The 22096-nt window shown below is 34.4% G+C and overlaps 1 protein-coding gene across 1 annotated transcript in view; it reads left to right on the top strand.

The window, feature by feature from the left end:
• Positions 1–14041, top strand: part of LOC127836373 (dipeptidase 1-like) — a 220028-nt gene extending 205987 nt beyond the window's left edge. Inside the window, exons 5-11 of the mRNA XM_052362986.1 lie at positions 6067–6151; positions 6502–6593; positions 6927–7011; positions 11956–12052; positions 12247–12322; positions 12665–12800; positions 13839–14041. Coding sequence (XP_052218946.1) covers positions 6067–6151; positions 6502–6593; positions 6927–7011; positions 11956–12052; positions 12247–12322; positions 12665–12800; positions 13839–13940 — 673 coding nt within the window. The 3' untranslated portion in view covers positions 13941–14041. The remainder of the gene's footprint in view (positions 1–6066; positions 6152–6501; positions 6594–6926; positions 7012–11955; positions 12053–12246; positions 12323–12664; positions 12801–13838) is intronic.
• Positions 14042–22096: the final 8055 nt, after the last annotated feature.

Below are 22096 nucleotides of genomic sequence, written 5' to 3' on the forward strand. Positions count from 1 at the left end.
ACCGACCCAATTTTTACTTGGCTGAAATCACTTACATTTCATGGCGCTATTCCATAGATTAAAATTTGTAAAAAATAAATGTCTGTAAAAGAATACTTATTTCATCTTGTTTAAACTTTAAACACCTTTACTGCATCTGTACACACCAACTGCATGCCCATATTTGGAAATTTGAATGAATTATGGAACTTTTATATACCCCAGGGGTGAAAATAAACTGGACAAAAGCCGAGCGTGAGGGTGGTTTTGAAAAAATCGGTTTATTTTTTTTTAAGCATGGAAAGCTACCTACAAATTTGCATGTAGTTTAGTGAAATGATGCTGATTAGGAAAATAATTAATTAAATTATATTTGGATATGTGCCCATTAGAGGTGCGCAAGCTTAAAAAGGTAGAATTACCGAAATTCCCGTTCTTACACGTTGTAGCATGGATCGGGTATTGAAAACGATACACGTGTGTATTAGCACCCTACTGTAGTCCCGGCGGGGTTATCAACTGCACCATTACACCGGTAAGCAACCAGGGGAATATCATATGAAAAAAGAACTATCATGCATGTTTGATTTGTTAAAGTGTGTCACAAAATTTCCCTAACTGCCGATGTCGGCTATAATTTCGGTATAAACATGCAAAGAAATTAACATATATATAATGTTAATGCCGATATGTTATTGGACATTTTGTATGTCAAATGTTCATTATTTGCATTAAAATTAAGACGATTGTATTGAACACGATACACGTGTGTATTAGCACCCTACTGTAGTCCCGGCGGGGTTATCAACTGCACCAATACACCGGTAAGCAACCAGGGGAATATCATATGAAAAAAGAACTATCATGCATGTTTGATGTGTTAAAGTGTGTCACTAAATTTCCCTAACTGCCGATGTCGGCTATAATTTCGGTATAAACATGCACAGAAATTAACATATATATAATGTTATTGCCGGTATGTTATTGGACATTTTGTATGTCAAATGTTCATTATTTGTATTAAAATTAAGACGATGCTTATTTGCCAGAAAGCGTTTATTTCAAATTCAAAACAAGCAATAATCATACATAATACCAAAATATAAAACTAACAAAATGACAACACTCTCGCTTAACGCAACGTTCAGAAGCACATGCACTTAACAAAATTATTGCAACTAATGCAAGCTGTAATTAATATGTGACTACTTGCTATACAACCAGTATCATGCGAAAATTGATCTTATTTAATTGTGGTTCCCTCTTTGAATTTATGTTGCCTGTCGACTTTTAGAATAATGTGTCAGTAAGAAATGTATTGCTTGCTCTACAACCAGCATCATGCGAAAATGGATCTTATTTAATTGTAAATCCCTCTTTGAACTTAAGTTGTCAGTCGACTTTTAGAATAATGTGTCAGTAATAAATGTTTTTCTTCAGTTTCACATGTTTTTTAAGAAAATTTAGTGAAAGATGCAAATGTGTCTTATTTATTTTTTTCTGTGTCTTCAATGTATCTTATTTATATGTGACTGCGTGCTTATTTTTTTTTCAAGAAATGAAAGATGCAAATGTGTCTTATTTTAATTTTATCCATGTCTTAAATGTGGCTTATTTATATAAGATAAAATGATATACTGCCAGTGTCATGCAAAAAAGGATCTAATTTCTTAATATCCACATTCACGCTTTGTTCTTTATTAGCACCGTCTTTAATTAGGCTATCTATTTAAAGTACAGATTACTGTGAACTTAATAATTGTGCAACGGTGATGTTGATCCATTATCGTTGTTAATTTAAAATGTAGACAACAAGTTAGCAATTAATGAAATCAGTTATTTTGGAAGTAAATCTAATTGTTTCTGTACAGTAGCCAGGTGGATGTGTATTGAGCGGATAAGATAGGGATCACCACAACAAGTTTCTAATACACAGTATAGACTTCCCCTATTATTATTAATTACCTGATTGGAATAAATGAAGTGTTAAAGATCATTTCATGTGAAAAGCAGGATTTCTGACATAATTTCAATCGTTTTGCTTTTATACACAATTTCATGGAACAATGAATATATTGGCGCGATGGAACACAATTTATAAATCAAGCTGACAGTATAGTATCATTTTTTAATTATGTGTAATTTAATTCGCATCTCTCCCTTAACTCGTTCAATGACACGTGAACTTATATCAATTATAAAACATCACGTGCATCATTAAATATTTTTTTTTAATTATGAAAACATATATGTTCTACATGGTTTTGTTTAGTTTTTTTTCTCAACCAGAGAGACATTATAAAACATTGTTATATATAAAGCGCTTTACTTTTCTACATTACATAAAGATATATCGATTTTTTTGTTAAGTGTACGTGCTTGACATATTTATAAAAAGGCAGTGTTTATTTTTGTAATAAAATCGAAAATTGACATTTAATTTGATGCAATCCACATCACAGGTGGTTAGCGTGTGGCTATGATATTAATTAGTGAAAACATCATTTTGAATGATAAATAATCATATTATAACGAAAAATTAACTTTTCTGAAAAAAAAAATTTCACTATCAAATATATATATAACAAGGTATGCAACTCAAAATCAGCCCAAAACGGGGTGCATCGCTTTGAACAGCCATATCTTCATCAATTGTGCAGCGATTTTCACGATCTCGGTCTTATTCAACGCAGAAATGAATTTCCTTTCTGGAAATGTATATGTCTTGCAATATTTTTACAAATGCTGGGTCAACTTTTAAGAAATAACACGATACACAACACGCATGACCCAGTTGACAGTGATCATGTATTCTTTATGAATGAAATCTCCAGTTGTAAAGACACACCTCCGCATTGGACCAATGAAATCACTCGTATGTTTAAAATGTCAGTTAGTTGAAATGTATGTAAACAAAGGTTTCAAACGGCGCTGGACAGTTAGTCTTGATGCAGAATGTAACGACAAGAACGGTAATAATGTTTTTTCATACGTTTTATTGAATTTTGGTATCGAACTACATGAACTTTGTAGGGAAGTTGCCCTTTACTCCGTGAAGATTTCAGTCTTAAAGACAGCATGATCACTGTCAACTGGGTCATGCGTGTTGTGTATCGTGTTATTTCTTAAAAGTTGACCCAGCATTTGTTAAAATATTGCAAGACATATACATTTCCAGAAAGGAAATTCATTTCTGCGTTGAATAAGACCGAGATCGTGAAAATCGCTGCAAAATGTATGAAGATATGGCTGTTCAAAGCGATGCACCCCGTTTTGGGCTGATTTTGAGTTGCATACCTTGTTATATATATATTTGATAGTGAAATATTTTTTTTTTCAGAAAAGTTAATTTTTCGTTATAATATGATTATTTATCATTCAAAATGATGTTTTCACTAATTAATATCATAGCCACACGCTAACCACCTGTGATCCACATTGTTTAGCGGCCAAGCGCAGTATTCCGCTCTCGGCGGCCGATGGTGTATTGCAATATATACAATGAAAAGCTGGGTTTCTGACATAATTTCAATCGTTTTGTTGACGCGGAAGTGCTTTTTGGTGGCCAAAAATACTATTGTTCCCTTTATTTAAACCTAAATCAGTATTTTTTTACACTTGAAGGTTTGTACAGCGGGGATTTCGGTACCGGCGCGGGTTTATGTGCTTGTTAAGAATTACCGAAATCCCCGCTAAGAGGCAACATATTATCCTGATTTATGCTTTGATTAAACATTGATAACTAAATTGCAAAAGTGTATAGCATATTGTAAATAAGGTAGTACGATATCATTTGTTTCATCAGATTTGTTTGCAAAATACTTTCTGAAGACTTATTATTACTATGGCATGTTATATTTACATATACTTTTGTGTAACCAATGTTTTAAATGTACATTTTACCTTTTTTACATTCGTTTACACATTTTTCACATTAATAAACTATTTAATAATGGAAAAAATATTCTGATAAGAGTGTTTAAATGATTAATACTAATATGATTGTGTACAAATCAACATTAATGCAAAGCCAAAACCCAAACATAATGACATATAGACCCTTTAAGGCGTAATATGGGGGATTGGCGTAAACATGGGTGATTTCGGCTCTGGGCGTACGAATGTAGCAGTACCGAAATCCCCGCTAATTATTTTCCAAAAGAAGTAACCGAATGGGAGATAATACATGTCACTGGTTGCTAATGAAAAAAAAACACTATAATAATTTTGTTGACACTTGAAGGTTTGTACAGCAGGATTTCGGTACCGGCGCGCGTATAAGTTCTAGTGTAGAATTACCGAAATCCCCACTGAGAGGCAACTTAATGCTGTCAAGAGTGCTTAATAATTAAAATTAATATCAAATTTGTTGCACCTTAACATTCATGTGAAGTCAAAAACCATTCATACCGATGACCTATTGACCCTTTAAGGCGTAAATATGGGGATTTCGGTACTAGGCGGGCGAATGTAGAATTACCGAAATCCCCTTTTCATCATCGCACATTAGTGTAACATAAATTTTAACACAATATATGTAGGGAAACTCATATGATTCGCGTAATGTGAAAATGATTATTATGCTATAATTCGACCACGAAACTTGACGTGACTTAATACCGGACATTATGGAATGGAGCTACGCTTGCCGTATTTGACATAAGACCCATTTTCGCAAATTATCTTATCAATGCTTATATGAATTTGATTGCTATAATCTTATGCGTATTCGACACGGAATTATTGTCAAGGTTTTTCATTTTGTCAATATTTATCATAGCAGGGGACATTGCTGACATCAATATGGATACTGTTTTCATTTTCTGTCGAGAAATGATATGACTTATTATCAAGATTATTTTATAGTACGGTAGCGTTCTCTTCACAATTGAGATTTATTTGTACAGGTAAATTGCTCTTATACTCACCATTCGGACTCGACGATCGGCTCGAATAAAAATGTTAGTCGCTTAAAAGTACAAATTCATCATATTGAGCACGATTATTATTATTATTATTATTATTATTATTATTATTATTATTATTATTATTATTATTATTATTATAATTATTATTATTATATAGCTTTTAGAAACTTATACCTTAAAAAAAATCCCATTGGAAAAAAAAATCCCATGGGAAAAAAAATCCCATGGGACAAAAAAATCCCATGGGAAAAAAATCCCATGGGATTTTTTTATTATTTTAAAACACGATATAACGCGTTGAAATCGCGAGAAATGCTCATCATTTGTTAAAAGGTAGTGTTTCTGAAGGTTACATGAATAAATCTCTAAAAATCAGAAAAAAATCCCATGGGATTTTTTTTTCCCATAAAAAAATGGGATTTTTTTTCTATCAAAGTAAATTGAACGAAAATAAGCACAAATGCTTTAACAATGCTTAAAATCGATAACTAAGCACAAACGAACGTGTTTTATGTTTTTGAAAATCCCATGGGATTTTTTCTCCCATAAAAAAAGCTGGAGAAAAATCCCATGGGAGAAACCAAAATTCCCATGGGATAATGAAAAATCCCATGGGATATTACAAAAATCCCATGGGAACTCCAACTTTGCAAATAAAGTTCATAGTGAAGAAAACGCATTTAACAAGCAAAAATAACCAATTATTAATCACAAGTTAGACTTTTATCTTATACTTTATCACAAATAAGCAAACCTTCAAGAAAAAGGGTACTTAAGTTTGCGAAATTTCGGTTTCGCAAAGTTTTTCCGGTGGCCGTTTATATTGATTTTGGTCACGCGCTCATTCTTTGAAGTTATGACTAATAATAATAAATAAATAAGTAATAATTAAAATACAATAAAAGTGTACAGTAAACATAACTTAAAGATTCCATAAATTATGAAAATGTACGATTATTTGTTTAAAGGTAACTTATACACGTATATTCATGTAACTTTAACCATGTTCGTTTTTATAATTATACCGCTAACTAGTGTAACATAAACTTTAAATAGAATAAGTATCATTTCAACAAAATATGTCAAAATAAGATGTTCTTTAAAAGACATTATTAGCGATACTTGTATATAATTAAAAATGCATGTATGTATTTACAAGGGCGGACAACTGGAAAATTGATGAGCCGACCTATAACAGAACAGTTGACGGACCCAACTTTGGCGGGCTTACTGCATTCGGAGAGGTGAGCCAGAGTGGACATGCTGAATGAATAAACATGGTCCATAAATAATATTCATAAACTCTCTGAAGGAGCCACTATGTGTTCACATGAGCGTTTCCGGGGGTGGGAAAAACTGTTATAATTTACGACTGTAACATGATATATGTACTGTTTAGTTTCGGGATTTTGCACCCATATTGTCAGGACAATTATATACGGTTTTGTTTTCAAATGATCCAATTATAACATTGTGAATTGTGGGATCTACTGGCGATGCTTTTTAAAACACTTGATCAAAACTTTAGGCAGACATATACACTATACATATCCGTGCATTCTTGGAATAGCCGTTTATTATTCTTACTACACAGACAGTTATCAAAGAGATGAACCCACTGGAGATGCTGATCGACCTGGCGCACGTGGCCAATTCTACCATGGTAGACGCTCTGAGAGTATCCAGGTTAGAAAATAGAAAATTACTAAACATGCAATATAATCATTGTGGCTAAACATTCGTCAGATGTTATTTTGAACTTTTGTCCTCAAAATTTAATAGGGCCATGGTGTCAATAAATGTTTGAATCTTACCAAAGACATATACATTGGCGACAATCAATACAAAAAGTTTGGGCCAAGTAAACACGTTCTATTATCATACTGCTTCTTCGATATACATGTATATACAGACAGATTTATTCAGGTTAAACACAGACGTTTTGAAAACACGCCTTTTGAAATCTGAATAATCTGACTTTACTGCCTAATATTTACTGATATTATTCTACATCCTTAGGGCGCCTGTATTATACAGTCACTCTTCGGCATTCACCATCTGTAACCACTTCAGAAATGTGCAGGACTCTGTGCTACATCTTACGGTAAGGAATTCGCCTCATATAACCACTTTCGGGAAGAAAATAATAATCCGTACTGAAACACAAAGTAAAGCGTTCTCTCTATATAACCTTTTTTGAAAAGTACCACTTAAGGAAAGTACAAAACTCCGTATTGAATCTAGCGGTAAGGCGTTCCCCTTATATATCCACATTCGGAATCTACAAGACTACGTATTGCATCTCACGGTAAGGCGTTCTCCTTATAAATCCACATTCGGAATCTACAAGACTACGTTCTGAATCTTACGGTAAGGCGTTCTCCTTATATATCAACATTCGGAATATACAAGACTCCGTTCTGAATCTTACGGTAAGGCGTTCTCCTTATATATCCACATTCGGAATCTACAAGACTCCGTTCTGAATCTTACGATAAGGCGTTCTCCTTATATATCCACATTCGGAATCTACAAGACTCCGTTCTGAATCTTACGGTAAGGCGTTCTCCTTATATATCCACATTCGGAATCTACAAGACTACGTATTGCATCTCACGGTAAGGCGTTCTCCTTATATTACCACATTCGGAATCTACAAGACTCCGTACTGAATCTTACGGTAAGGCGTTCTCCTTATATAACCACATTCAGATTCTACAAGACTCCGTTCTGAATCTTACGGTAAGGCGTTCTCCTTATATTACCACAATCGGAATCTACAAGACTACGTATAGCATCTCAGGGTAAGGCGTTCTCCTTATATAAGCACTTTCGGAATCTTGATGAAATTGGTGTGTTTTACCAATCCATCATTCTACCATTCATATTTCGAGCAAATTAAATGGAAATATTTGACTCTTTTTTTCCAAAACAATTGTTTGTCTGCTACTATGGGAAGCACCAGAGGCCAAGCATTGCTCTATACGTGCTAATAGTATATTGTACAACAAACACTGATTAACAAAACTGGGTCTTCTCTTATGTGCATCAATACAAAAAAGAAATCAAAATGGTATAACTGGTTGCTTTAATTTTTAACGCTCAAAAATATATAATATTTCTTTAAATAAAGCTAACCCATACAAAAATCATTGTTCCTTTTAGCAAAATGCTAAATTTCAACGTTAGATGTTGTCTAGTTACATTGATTTAACGAGATACAAAATGCTCGTTTTTTGGTGTCACAAATAATTCCATTTTTATTTCCGCAATGAATCCGATCCTGACTCGATATAATCCACAAAACGAAAGTAGATGACATCGTGGAACGATATTTAGATGCTTAAATGTTTGTATTTTAACGCTTTTACACCAATTTTACTTGTTTTTAGGGTCTTCCAATTGTAAATAACCATCGTATGGTACTGTTTGTTGTTGATTTTTTTTATATAGCATAATACCGTACGTTTGTAGTATTAGTGAGCGTGATAGTGGCTTTATACTATCTTTAACATATTAGTTATCTTATTCTAAACGAATTTCAGAAACATATATCACTTTAGGCTTTATTAAGACCCTATAACCACAAACTACTGGCCCTATGGTCTCTAAGTCCTTAACAATGTTTACCAGGACGTTGAAGAAAAAAGATGTAATTATTTGCCCATTATATGCTCAAGATCCGTCACAGTTGATGAAAATTAAACGTTTACGTCCATCTGGTAATAGATTATAACGTTTTAAATTCATTATAACAACTGTTTAAGAGTAGGACATTTCTAGTGTCAAGTTTGGCATAATTAAAACATTGTGGAAAGTTCTATATATGGAGCAGAACAGATGTCATTAAGCGTTGGTAAACTATAAAAAAGCTACATTGCTTTGTAACACTGATTTGTTTTCTTGTCATTCAACATAAAATCATCATGACTTGAGCATAACTGATGTTTTTTTTTGCTGGAAAACCCTTTAGGGGATCCGAAAATGGTTGTACGGGGATTTAACAAAAAGAAAACACAGTCTGTCGAAAATGCTGTATACAATGTGTTATTGTTATAAATCGTGGTATAATTCAAAGTTATTATCCAGTGACTCATTAGTCTTCGGCAAAAGTCGAAGGGTGTCCTTTGATTAATTAATTATATGGTGATCTGTAAGTTGCATATTGAATTTATTATAACGTTTTATTTTAACTCTTAAATACGAAGACTCAATGGGTTACTGGAAAAACAAATAACCGTTTTTGCGTCCAATAAAGTTGCGTGCAACTTATAGTACAATTTTTTGACTCGTTGAAAAAAACTGGGTGCGAATGCACCCAAAGCACCCCCTTGGCTACGGGTATACCGGACTACGTCAGTTACATATCGTGGTAATACGTTATCAATTGTAGCCACTTCTGAAACGTACAGGACTCTACACTTAATTCAACGGTGAAGCATTAATTCAACACTAAACGTTCATAAACCTCTGTAAACGTGATAGCTTTTTGTTTGTGTTTCATGAACAAAATAATTGATTTTCGTCAAACGTTTCTACTAATATCAAACCTTTAACAATGGCAACAATAACGTGCAGCTTAAATTTAATTCAACATATTAAAATCAAACTCATACGTTTACTTGCAGTAAATTGTCCCTTCTATGAATCACTCATTCAGCTTGATAACCAGAAGTGAATCGTCCCTTCCATCATTCGCTCATTGAATTACATAATGTTAAGTAGTAAGTGCTCACATCTGTTATGTCATCATTCCTTTACAAATTGTTATGTAGCTAATCGTTTCGTTTAATTCCCTCTATATAATGTTATTAAGTAAATATACCCCTATGATTGAATCCTCCCACTTTGTTATGTTTAGTAATAAATCAGCCAATCTAGCAGCAAAATCGTCGTTTCAATTAATTGTAAATGTCACCTACACATTTAAATTGTGAAATCGTCCCTTTTATTATTCAATCCGCCCTTTACATAATGGGGTTAACTTAATCCGATCTTTACAATTGTAAGCAGACAATCGTCACCCTCAATGATTTAATCCGCGTTCTACATTTTTTAAGTTTTTAAATCGTCACTTTGTTATTCAATCCATCATTTAGGCCAACATTTTTTAATGAATTGATTTACGGGAGCGCCGACCGTATTTTATGTCAAAATGAAATAGAAATAAAAGTATCTATCGGCAATTTTATTTTCATAAATTTCGCCGACAGTGTTTAAGTCCCGCGTGAAAAAATAAAACTGTCGACGAAAAAAATCAAAATTTATATTCGCAAGCGTTTTATCGGATCCGTATTTTTACTATCGGCATATTTCATTGGCTGTTTTAAATAGAATAAACCAATCGTATTTATGTTTAAGTAAAAGCTTTTTTGGGCATGCAAAATGGCGTGCTCGAAAGTCTGGGTTGACAACAATAATAATGAACAGCGTCCGCGGCATTATTTCAAAATAGAAATTGTCGAAAATTATATGGTCGAGTCAAACATTAAGAATATTGAATTAAATGCGAATCGCGTATTAGATGGACATATTATACAGTTTTACGTAGAGATGCGCACCTGTCGATTACATCATTTTAACAAGATGGCGGACAATACAGAAACTTAATTGTGACTCTCGGCAAAAATGGCAAATAACGATCAAATAAACGATGGTGATCATACACTTAGAAGGGATTACTGAAATGCAAATTAAAACATATGATAACGAACGATGCTAAAAACGTTTTCGATGCCAACACTATATTTATTAGTAATCTTCTCAGTGGATATATGTAACGGAAACGAGTGTTTGCATTCAGCTTACTCGCAGAGTTAAAACATCTGACAGGATTATCGTACAAAAATTGGATAAGGCAAACATGGTTTCATTTATATGTTAGTGGATCTGCTTATAAACAGATTCATATGCATATACATGTATTGCTTTATTATGTTTGTCATGCTATACAGTTTACTGAAAGAGCATGGAATGGAAGACAAAGCAAGATAAATATATGAATATTAAATAAAGTAAGTTAAATACATCCATTACCATTAAATGTGCTTGTTTATATTTTTATGTTTTTTCGACAACTGCCTCTAATGTGATTAAATGTTTCTTTCAAAATCAGATATCCAGAGGACGTATTTTTTATCTGTTTTGCATAAACGGCGCGTTAAAATGGCCTTTTTGAAAGTAATACGCCATGCCCCTTTGCCCTCCTATGAAAAACACTAATATGGTGTAATTCTGTTTACCGTTCCTCGGATTATAACAGTCTAGTCAGAAACATACATAATTATAGTGTTCTACTGTTGCGTCTGTGTAAATGACATTTTAGGTTGTTTTCAATTTGACAGTTTAAAGTTGTCTTATGTTGGTCTATTATTTTCACGAATGTTACTAGTATTTAACATAGATTTTTACTCAAGAAAGGTTTATTAGGCAGGACATTAAACAATAAAACAAAAAAGTGCTAGATTACACTTAATTTGATAAAAAACAAACACTGAGTGATTTCTTTTAATGTATTAATGTACAATTTTTTATTCAATAGCAGACAATGAATACATTCCACAAGAATTAAGATTAAAAAGAAATGTTCTTGAAAAATGCATTAATAACACTATTTATATTGCTTCTTGTGACTTACTGTTTTCATAAATAAGATATATAGTTAAAAAGTTACGTAAAAAGTTGGTTTATAAAAATATTTTTTTTTTACAAGATTAAACTTTTATTATTATTTTTTTTATCGACTCTGTGATTTTTTTCTTTTCTTTTTATTTTTATTTCGACCCCGACCCTATTTTTATAAAAAAAATCCCGTAAATCAATTTATAAAAAAATGTTGGCCTTACATAATGTCAAATGTAAAACTGTCCCCTCTTTTGTTTCATCCCACTCTTTACAAAATGTTAATCAGTAAATAGCTTATACATGATTCAGTTCCAAGTCATCAATTCGTTAAGTTATAAATCGTCCAGTATTTAATTCAATCATTTTTTTATATTATAAATGTACATGTAGAAAATATTAATTTAACTTATTCGTTCAATTCCAGAAGCGGAACGGCGGGGTTGTCATGGTGAACTTCTATGACTTGTACGTCACGTGTCCTTCACTGACGGAAAAACCGTCCAAGTTAAGTCACGTGGCGGGTGAGTAATTGAGTCCATATAAACAAAGTCACTATAGGAAAAAATACCTGAATTTCAATACATAAATGTATTTGTTTCGATCTTTGTGTATGGGATATTCACATAAAATACTTTACAGAGTTTTCCAAGATATGAAGCGTAAACTTTTTAAAATGCTAAAAATCAGAACTTGGAACATGCGCCCCATGTTCAAGATAACATAGATTACATCAAGAACATCATTGGAATCGATCACGTGGCCATTGGGGCGGACTACGATGGAATTCCAACGTAAGCTATTTGTTGATAGCGGTTTAACCCTTATTTTACAGGGTCGCAAATACATTGGTTTATAACTGAAGTATAATTTTCCGTAGAATAAAGTTCCGATGCACACATTATAATAAAAAAGAACGACAACTAAGGCAAAAACACTAAGTAAATTATGTTAAATAGAGTGATGCTACTTGTTCTTATTAAATTATAATAAGGTAAAACAATAATCTGAATCGTAATGCTTAGACATATCTTTTGTAATGAGATTCTTACCTACCGGTTTTATCAATAAAGAAATGCATTCTAACATTGCTCTATAAGTTCAATCGCATATGCATGATACAGCTCTCATTCCAGGTTGCCCGTGGGTCTAGAGGACGTTTCCACCTACTCAGCCCTTTTTGCTGAGCTCGGTCGCCGGGGCTGGAAAGAACTGGATCTGCAGAAACTGGCCGCCAGAAACCTCATCCGGGTCTTCAGGCAGACGGAGAAGGTAGGTCACGTGCTATGTCACGGGAAGTTACAGACAGAGTGGGTATGTCTAGAGCAATGAACGTAACAGTTCAATAGGGGTTTCAAACATGATAATGCCATGTGTGTTACAACGAAACGGCAACGAGTTTGCTGCATAAGGGTCTTAAGACAGAGTCGCATTAAAGCGAATTATACAAGTGCAACTAGATTAAGCTTTCAATTATTTGTATTAGTCAAAGCGCTCCTCTTATAGGTAAGATCGGTTTCTAAACATTAAACGAATTTAAAGAAAACAATTGAAATAACAATTTGTGAGTCGCTTTACTCTCGCTTGCTAGAGCCGACGTCCAAAAGAAAACCAGAGCCGACGTCCAAATAAATAAATAAATTCAGTTTGGTTTTAGTTTTATCTTGGTTGAAGGCATCAAATGATCATTTGGTATAATGTTACGTAAAAAGTACACTGTTTGTCATGTCTTATACATATAGGATCTGGCACGAGTTGTTATGTCATACCATATTTTATTAAACGAGTTCAGGAATTTTGTTAGTAACTGAGCCTTTGGCGAGCTTACTAACGAATTTCCTGGGCGAGTTTAATAAAATATGGTATGATATGACAACGCGTGTCAGATCTTTTTTATCACATGCTTTTAATTGAGCAAATTAAATAAATATTTACGCATTTGACGTCATTTGACGTTGCAACGTCATTACAGCAAAATAACAAAATGCAATTGGTCAATAAACAAAAACTAAGCCCATAAAAACGCTTTAAAATGTTGAATTTCACATGTGTAATATAAACAAGTATGAAATGGTTATATTACATGGGAAACAGGGTATGGCATGCGATAAATGAAATTACGTTCGTAGACGTTTTGTTAATAGGCTTATTTTTAAAGCGCTGTTGTGCTGGTTCATCATGAAACCATTATGCTAATTACCAACTAAATGTGCTCGATATAATGTTTTTTGGTTGGTAAACAGCAGAAACGTGAACATATATTCGCAATTTTTTCCAAAAGTTCACCGATTTTCGTTCATTCGTCCGTAGGTTCGAGACGAGATGTCCTACTTGCCACCTTTTGAGGACATGTTACCAGAGAGCGAGAACAGTGCTGAGAAGTCATGTCGGACCGACATGAACGAATGGTGACAGCGATGTCGTTGGACGCTGAACAGTCTGTGCAGCAGACCACACTTTATCACTCGTATACTGGATCGGCGCCGTTAATGACCATTATTTTCACTTAATAGAATTTTTTCTATTAAATATCGTTAGCAACTCATGGCATGCTTACTCGGATATACGCCTTTGTCAACTTTGATATTTTCTTACACATATATGTGTCAAGTTGTGAAATTCAGCAATTACCTAATATGATGCATCATCATATATTTATGTTATTATACATGTATATTTTTTTGCATTCTTCATATAGTTGTCGTATGTTACAAACAAAATATTAATGCCCATATGACAGCGCTGCTTTGTCCTGTATATATCGAAAACATCTTTTAGTGACTACTGAGTTTAAGCTTTACCTTAATTACTATATTTAAATTCTTAAATAATACATATTGGCCCACTTTGTTGAAGATAGGCCTCCAGTTATGGAGTCTGAAGGAACTGCTTACATGGTTGCAGATATATTTGCCCTTAGGTCGTCATCTATAAGAGCCGGTAAAAACGAACAATCAATTAAAGAAAGAACTGGAAAAGGTTTATTAGTTGCATTGTACGATACTATACATTAGCAAGAAATGTTCAATTCATATAAATTATATGTGTTTATATTTTTTTCTGCACGTTTGGATTGCCTCTGTTGTTTGGTTGAAATGCTTGGTGGTCGCATTCCGTAAAACTGAATAATTGGTTATGGTCATGTTTTCAGATTTGACGTTTGCATTAAGAATATGTTCAGAAAAAGTCCCATTGAAGCACTTTTCGATGACACAATCCTTATGGTAACCATTAATGTTACAATTCAAATTTTTATATTAAATAATTAAAAACAAATTAATGCTAATTTGAAATATGTTAAACTAAAAAAATTATATCCGAAAAAATACAAAAAAGTTTACGTGCATTATAAAGAGTTTGTTCAAGGAACAGTGTTTTAATCACTGCTTTTTATAAAACATGTTTTATGGTAATAAAAACAACAGGTAACTATGTCACATCTTAGAAACACCTTATAATTACCTCTCTTTTGTTTCTTCGTTATAACTCTACTCTATCCGACATATTTTGGGTAAAGTTTAGACAAAACTTGGTCAGAATGTTTATCTTGACAATATCTAGACCAAGTTCAAATCACTGTCAAGTTTAGTCAATGTTGATCGCTGAGTCACCACATCAAATCTTAAATAAAAGCTTAAAGACACGTTTTTTTGAAAGCAGCTGATCAACGCTCTGTGAGGTACATAACTCAAATTTGAATATTATTATGAGGAGTGGATGATCGATATGCGACTCAAGTTCATTCAGATATGCGCAGAAAAACAAATTAAACCGGAAATTACCAAAGCTTTATGGATCATTGATTCTGAAAAAATATTTAGAGAAGTTAAAACAAATCGAAAATATTATATGAATAATTTATATGGCCAAGTGCCATATTTTACCATATTATATTATCGATATAGGGGTAAGATAATAATAAAGTAACCATTAAGAGCAGTTGTTGAGCCTACGATCACACTCTAAGAAGATCTTCGATTAAAGTTCCCCGTGATGTGTAGATAACCGTAACACAAAGGCAGATATGGAAATGCAAGCTAATCTTGATCAATTATTTTATATAGACACAAAGAAGTATTTATTTGCATAAATCATATAGGATGTTTGTTATTTTTGGTAATAATTGCGCAAATTGTGCATTAGAGAATTAACAACTACAGGACACTGTAAAATTATTAATTTGCGATTTTTAATCGAATGTTTACATCATAACAAAGAACCTTACATGATTACATGTCCACATGTAATACATGATTTACAAAATAACTTCTGCAAACTTAAATGTAGCACAATACGAATCATTTACCTACTTCGTGCAATTCAATACTTTAAGGCTTTACAAACCTTTGATCAATAGCCAATAAAGCTTCTGTTCAAGCGGTTCGTTCGGGTATTATGTTTCTTAAACGCGCTATTTATATGTATAAACACAGTATTGAAGCTTTATATTGATAATGAAAGATCATAAATTACTGTCTTTACGAACGCTCAACTATGTTTGCACCATGTGTTTTCAATTCCCAAATCAAAAGTGGTAACTGCGTAAAGTTTATTTCAAATAAAAGGCATTATTCATATCCCTTTAAAGCGATATAAAAAAAAATCCGACAAACAAATGCACTTCCTAAAAAGACAAGTTTAAAGCATTCTTGCTGATTATTGTGCACAATGTGTATGTAATTCAAGTGATCTCATTTTGTCCTGTATTTCAATTCGAAAGTAGTAACTGATTTTCAAAATTCTAACATTATCATAGAATGACAAAAACACGCTTGTGTATAACAAAGAAGGCAAAGCAAACGAAAGTCCAATACAAACAAATTTTAAGTATGACAAGATATAACACAATCGACTAGTTCAGCAAGTGTGCAAGTCGCAATAAACGGCGATCGTTGGATACGTACTTGCTTGATCGAGAAAACACCCGTTGTGTGTCATTTCCGCCATATATCCCCAGCTAATGCATTGTCAGTTAACGAAAACAATGAATACACATATGCTCGTGGAGGGAACGTTTCTATGTTTAAGTCATAGAACCACTAAAATTTAAATAAGGACATAAAGTGCATACATTAACAATTATCACGATGGAGCTCAGGTTTTATGAAAGGACGATGTTAATTGTTGCTCAAGACTTTCTAAAGAACTGGTTAATATGTAGCTCGATCAGCTAACATTTCCATTCAATAGTAATTTCACAGAATGGTAAATCCTCTTGGGTTCAAACTGGGCGTTTATCAAACCAAATACATAGAAACATGGTTATATCTTTCAATGAAACATTCCTCAAGGTTGGTACATAGTTTGTCACGTAGAACCATGCTTTCACGAAAAGTGGTATGTCCTCTCGCATCGAAAACGTTGATATCTTGCACAATAATAACATATGCGTGCATCAATCTAAACAGTATCCACCGTCAAAACCCACGCTTCGACATCGATCAACAATGATTGAGGATGTCATTACATAATTGAGACTGCTGAACGTGTAAGAAGAATCAGTAATAATGTAATTGAAGTTGTTATCCGCCACATGTAATTCAACTCAATTCTATTATTGTGGTTTCAAACATCCCATAAATTACGATGACTACAATGCCGTATACATTTTGTTTAATATCCAAGGCACGCCCGGTAAACCAACTTATGAATCCCAAGTAGGGATACGCTTACAATTACAAGTTGTACATCCGGGGATACATACATTGACAGGAAAACTGTCAAAAAATGAGTCTTAAGTGGTGAGTCGTTTTGATTTTTCACATAAATGCTCTACTCAATGCTATTTAACCGCATACGCATTATATATCATAAATATATGGTAACTTTTTACTTAATATTGATTATTCTTTTGAATCCGTCCTGAAATCGCTTTCCTGGTGCAGACCTAGATAGACAATGTGGGTAGCATTTCGCATAACATCTAAATTCTTACTCGTCACAGTCAGATATTTTTTTCCATTTTGTAATATTTTAATATTTAAAATTGCCAGCTACTTAAGGAATCTTAACCTTTGTCACAATTCGTTTTGGAATGGTCACAATTCACCAAAGTCTGAAAGGGATACATCAGTGGTATTGGAATACATAAGTATTCGTAGACAGCATGTCTCGCGTTCGTGTAATTTACTTCGGGAATTGAGTTATATTGTCGCGCAGCAGGAAATGACGGCTATTAGGTCTACTAATATATTCTGATAGTGATGATTACACCATCATTATTACTGTTGGAATTATGTTTTGATTGGTTGATTTTTCATTCTTTTCTTCTTGTTGTAACACTGATCAACAATACATGAACTAAATTAAAGTACTTTGTTTCATGGATCATTATTTTGAATCTGACCCACGGCACCGGGCCAGACAGTCTAAAGAAAAGCCAGATAAAATTTTGAATGTAAACCAGTGGGTCATTTAAATGAACTTGTACAGGAATGATCCTTTCATGTATCCATACCGATGTTTTATCATATCACCGCATTGATATCTGCCTGATATAACGTTGCCTAATATATTTTGGCCTGGGGCGAAGCCCTAAGGCCATAGTAATGATACAAAAGACTGGCAACGACCGGCGCGGCACCGGGAACAACCGGGACTGCACCGGGAACAACCGGGACGGCACCGTAGCTCCACCGGGGCCAATACAGACCCCGGCAGAGCTACGGCAACGCCCCAGTGAATGCCGTTAGAGTCCCGGTATAGCTACGGTATATAAGATAACCGGCGCTCTGCCGGAACGCCACCGGCATTCACCGGGACTCCGCCGGGGCATTACCGGCGACGACCGGGGTGAAACCGGGGCGTTGCCGTAGCTCTGCCGGGGTCTGATGCCGGTATAGACACGGTGAGTGCCGGCGGTGTTACGGTATACCTGGGCTCTGCCGGGACGCTGCCGGCTTTCACCGGGGCTCAACCGGGGCACTACCGGCGACAACCGGGGCTATGCCGGGACGCTGACGGTTTTCACCAGGGCACTACCGGCGACAACCGGGGCTCTGCCGGGCTGTTCACCGTCTTCAACCGAGGCGGCAACGGGAAATAGTGTGACTGCGTTAAAAAATTTCTACGAATCATCCCGGTCCTCGCCGGTTGACCGGCGTTAGCAAATCGGGCTGGACCGGGGCTCTACCGGCAAAAGTGAGACTTAGGCTTAAGTGGATTTTCTTTTTTATACACATTACAAAGGAAGTATGGGTGTTTTCCTGATCTGCTAATTACGTAATAGAAAGTTATTTTAGGCTATTGAAAGTGATTTATTTGACGCCAACAAAAACAGTGTTTTGCGGCCATGTTGTTATTGTTGTTGTTGTATATCTTCACCGCCTATGTAGACGAACCTCTACCAGATCTGTAGAGTTGAACAAAATGTTATCGTTCCCACAACCAGTATCGTGTTGTCCTCCACCGTCTATGTACACTGTAGTATATACACAACTATTGTCTTTTCTTGCAGTGTCTGAGCTTCTGCACTCAACCGCTAGGGTCAATCCGTATACATTCGGACAAAGGGAGAAATTCGGACAAAACATCCTAAATGCATTTTACGTCACACTAAACCTTGCCACAGGCCTTCAGCGCCTACAGCGCTTTGATTTTATATCATGGTCAACAGGAAGTTCTTATATCAGTAAATGTTTGGAGTTACGTGGGATTTTCAATAAAGTCAACAATTTGTATCAACATGAATCAGGTTCAACAAAACAAACAAATTGATACCAAGAACGTACATATTTTATTTTAGCTTAAAGTCATAAATCACAAAGACGTTAATTTTTTTTAATCCACAGCCCACACTACATAAGTTAAATGACGTCATCTATGGGACAATAAATCTTAAATATCGATATAGTCATTGCACTCGCAAGTGTTGTCTGAAAGTCAAGACAAATGAAAACTGTATGCTAATCCGCATATAAACAAACGATTTAACACGCTTATGTCAATATTGACACCATCATTAAAATGTCAATTTCAATACACATCTCAAAAATGGCGTCTCCAAACTATTCGGTGAAGTGTGTTCTTCTATTAAATTTATCGCTGCAGTCCATTCCTGATCTCCAATTCAAGACGTTTATAATTAAAGCGGGTGTTCTCTTCCCATTCGTAGTCCAAACAACTTTTTTTCTCTATACGATGTTTAAAATAAGCGGTTATTCGTGTCGTCTTTTCGAACGCCGTTGCTACATGTATGTCAACGTGTAAAAGCCGGATCAGCAAAATCAGCGTACATGTTAAATATAAAAAATGGATTGTTTTGAGATTTTTAGGAAAATGTGGTATGATAAACAGAAAAACAGATTACTGTCCCATCGTTTTGTAATATATCAGGCTCGGCACGAATAAAATAACGGCTCGGCAAGCCTCGCCGTTATATTATTCTAAGCCTCGCCTGATAGATTACAAAACGATGGGACAGTAACCTCTTATTTTCTATATCTTCATCGTTCTGATCGCCCACTGCTATAGCAGTCTACTAGAGCAACAAAAGCTTTATGAAAACATTTGTTTTCAAATGAGATATTCTGAACACCAAAGTTGTTATGGATTTGTTGAGTGATATGATGACCAGCATGGCTCTTTCGTTTGTGTTTTTCATCTCCAAATTGATTGAAAATAAAGTATTTGTTTTGTGATAAATCTTGTGATAATCATATTGCGCAGTCTGAGCGTCTGTGTGATAATGACTGTGCATTAATTTATTTGCTTTGGTGATCAATCTTCTGTTAATTATATTGCTCAGGCAGAGAATCTGTGTGATAATTTCCTTTCTCAAGAAGAGCATTTATGTAATAATACCGCTCAGAATTGTAATTTGTTAACGCATAATATAAGGCCATACAAGTAAGACTCAGCCAAGTTGTTAAGTATAATAGGCTCATTTAAAAAAATGCAGTTATGCAGTAAGAGTTTTTTACAAATATGGCACAAATATGCGTAATCTCTAAAATATCAAATATTCACAATTTTTTTCGCTAAGTGATGAATTGATTATTACATCGACACAAAGACAAATGTAAATCTTAAAAAAAGAATTTTATAAACATATTAAGATACCAAATGTGGTATAGTATATTATTCAAAGAAATGCTTTGTTGGTGTAGCCTTACTTCTGTTGTTTCTTTTAAGATACACTGTTCGTTTCGCTGTTACTGTTACAAAAATGAGTGACACATGCTTGTTTGTAATTTCTGAAATCCAATCGGACTCATGTCAAGATCTTACAAAGTTGACGGACCGATATAAGCTTCACACATGTTTGTTTAAAGTAGCATGCGTCAAATAGCAAATTACAAATACTGCAGTGTATGTTTATTCAAATAATTAGAAATTGCAAAACATATAACGAAGTGATTGTAACATTTCGAGTTGAATAAACATGTTCATCTCAAAATAAGTTCCCTTGTTGTGAGCCACTTTCAATCCGTCTGGAAGTCAACACGTTTGCTTCAGTGATTCTGTAAGCATAACGGATCGAATTGGCTGGTCGCCTTTTAGCGGCTGATGAAATCCAGAAAATTTAACTGGCTTTTATTTTGACTGCCTGCCCCGGAGCCGTGCGTCTGTATCAAAGTAATGATCCCTGAAACAAAATGCTCAAATTAAGTTCATGTATTGTTAATCAGGAAAAAAATTGAATGACAAATCAAACCATCAAAATATATTTCCACCAGAAATAATGACAGTGTTATCATCACTGATATTATAGAATATATTAGTAGACCATATAGTAATCATATCTTTCTGCACAGCAATATAACTCGCCCCACGTTAATTCACACGAAAGAGAGATATGCTGACTACGAATACAACTTATGTTTCCCAATACCACTAATGTATCGCTATTTTATTTGGTGAATTGTGGCCGTTTCAAATGATTTGCGACAAAGGATATTTTGATGAAGCTGGAAATGTTACAGAAATATGACAAAATGGATAAAATATCCTACCTTTACGAGTAAGAATTTTTATGAAAATGCGAAATGCTACCCACATTGTCTATCTAGGTCAGTACTTGGAAGACGATTTTGGGATATTTAATGTGTGGTCGGTCGAAAAGCATTGAGCTTTTTGGGAGAAATGTCTCCAAGTAGAGCATATATGTACAAAATAAAACGACTCACCTCTTCAGGCTCCATTTTGACAGATTTCCTGTCAATGTAGGTATCTTCGTAAGTACAACTTATGATTTATAAGCGTAATCCTATTGGGGATTCATAAGTTGGTTAACCGGGCGTGAAAGGCGTCAATTAAGTTTAAGCCCACAGGCCCGTAGCCAGGGTTTTGAAAAGGGGGATGCGAATTTTTGCCATCGACGATTGTTATTGAGCAGCGAAGTGGCGAAGGGTGTATGTGCGGGAGGGGATGTCCCCCTCCTGCAATCGGGGGCTTTGGAGGTCCTCTCCCTAGAAAATTTTGAAAATGAAACGTAAACTACTGCATTCTGGTCACTATTTAACTGTTTTTAGAGACTGAAGTTATAGAGCATTTTTATATGAAATTTCAATCTCATTAACCATACTCAGTGACTGATCGACATGAATATGATATAACCACGTTTTTTA

Source organism: Dreissena polymorpha, chromosome 6 (assembly GCF_020536995.1).
Source record: "Dreissena polymorpha isolate Duluth1 chromosome 6, UMN_Dpol_1.0, whole genome shotgun sequence".
In the NCBI taxonomy this organism is placed as follows: Eukaryota; Metazoa; Mollusca; class Bivalvia; order Myida; family Dreissenidae; genus Dreissena; species Dreissena polymorpha.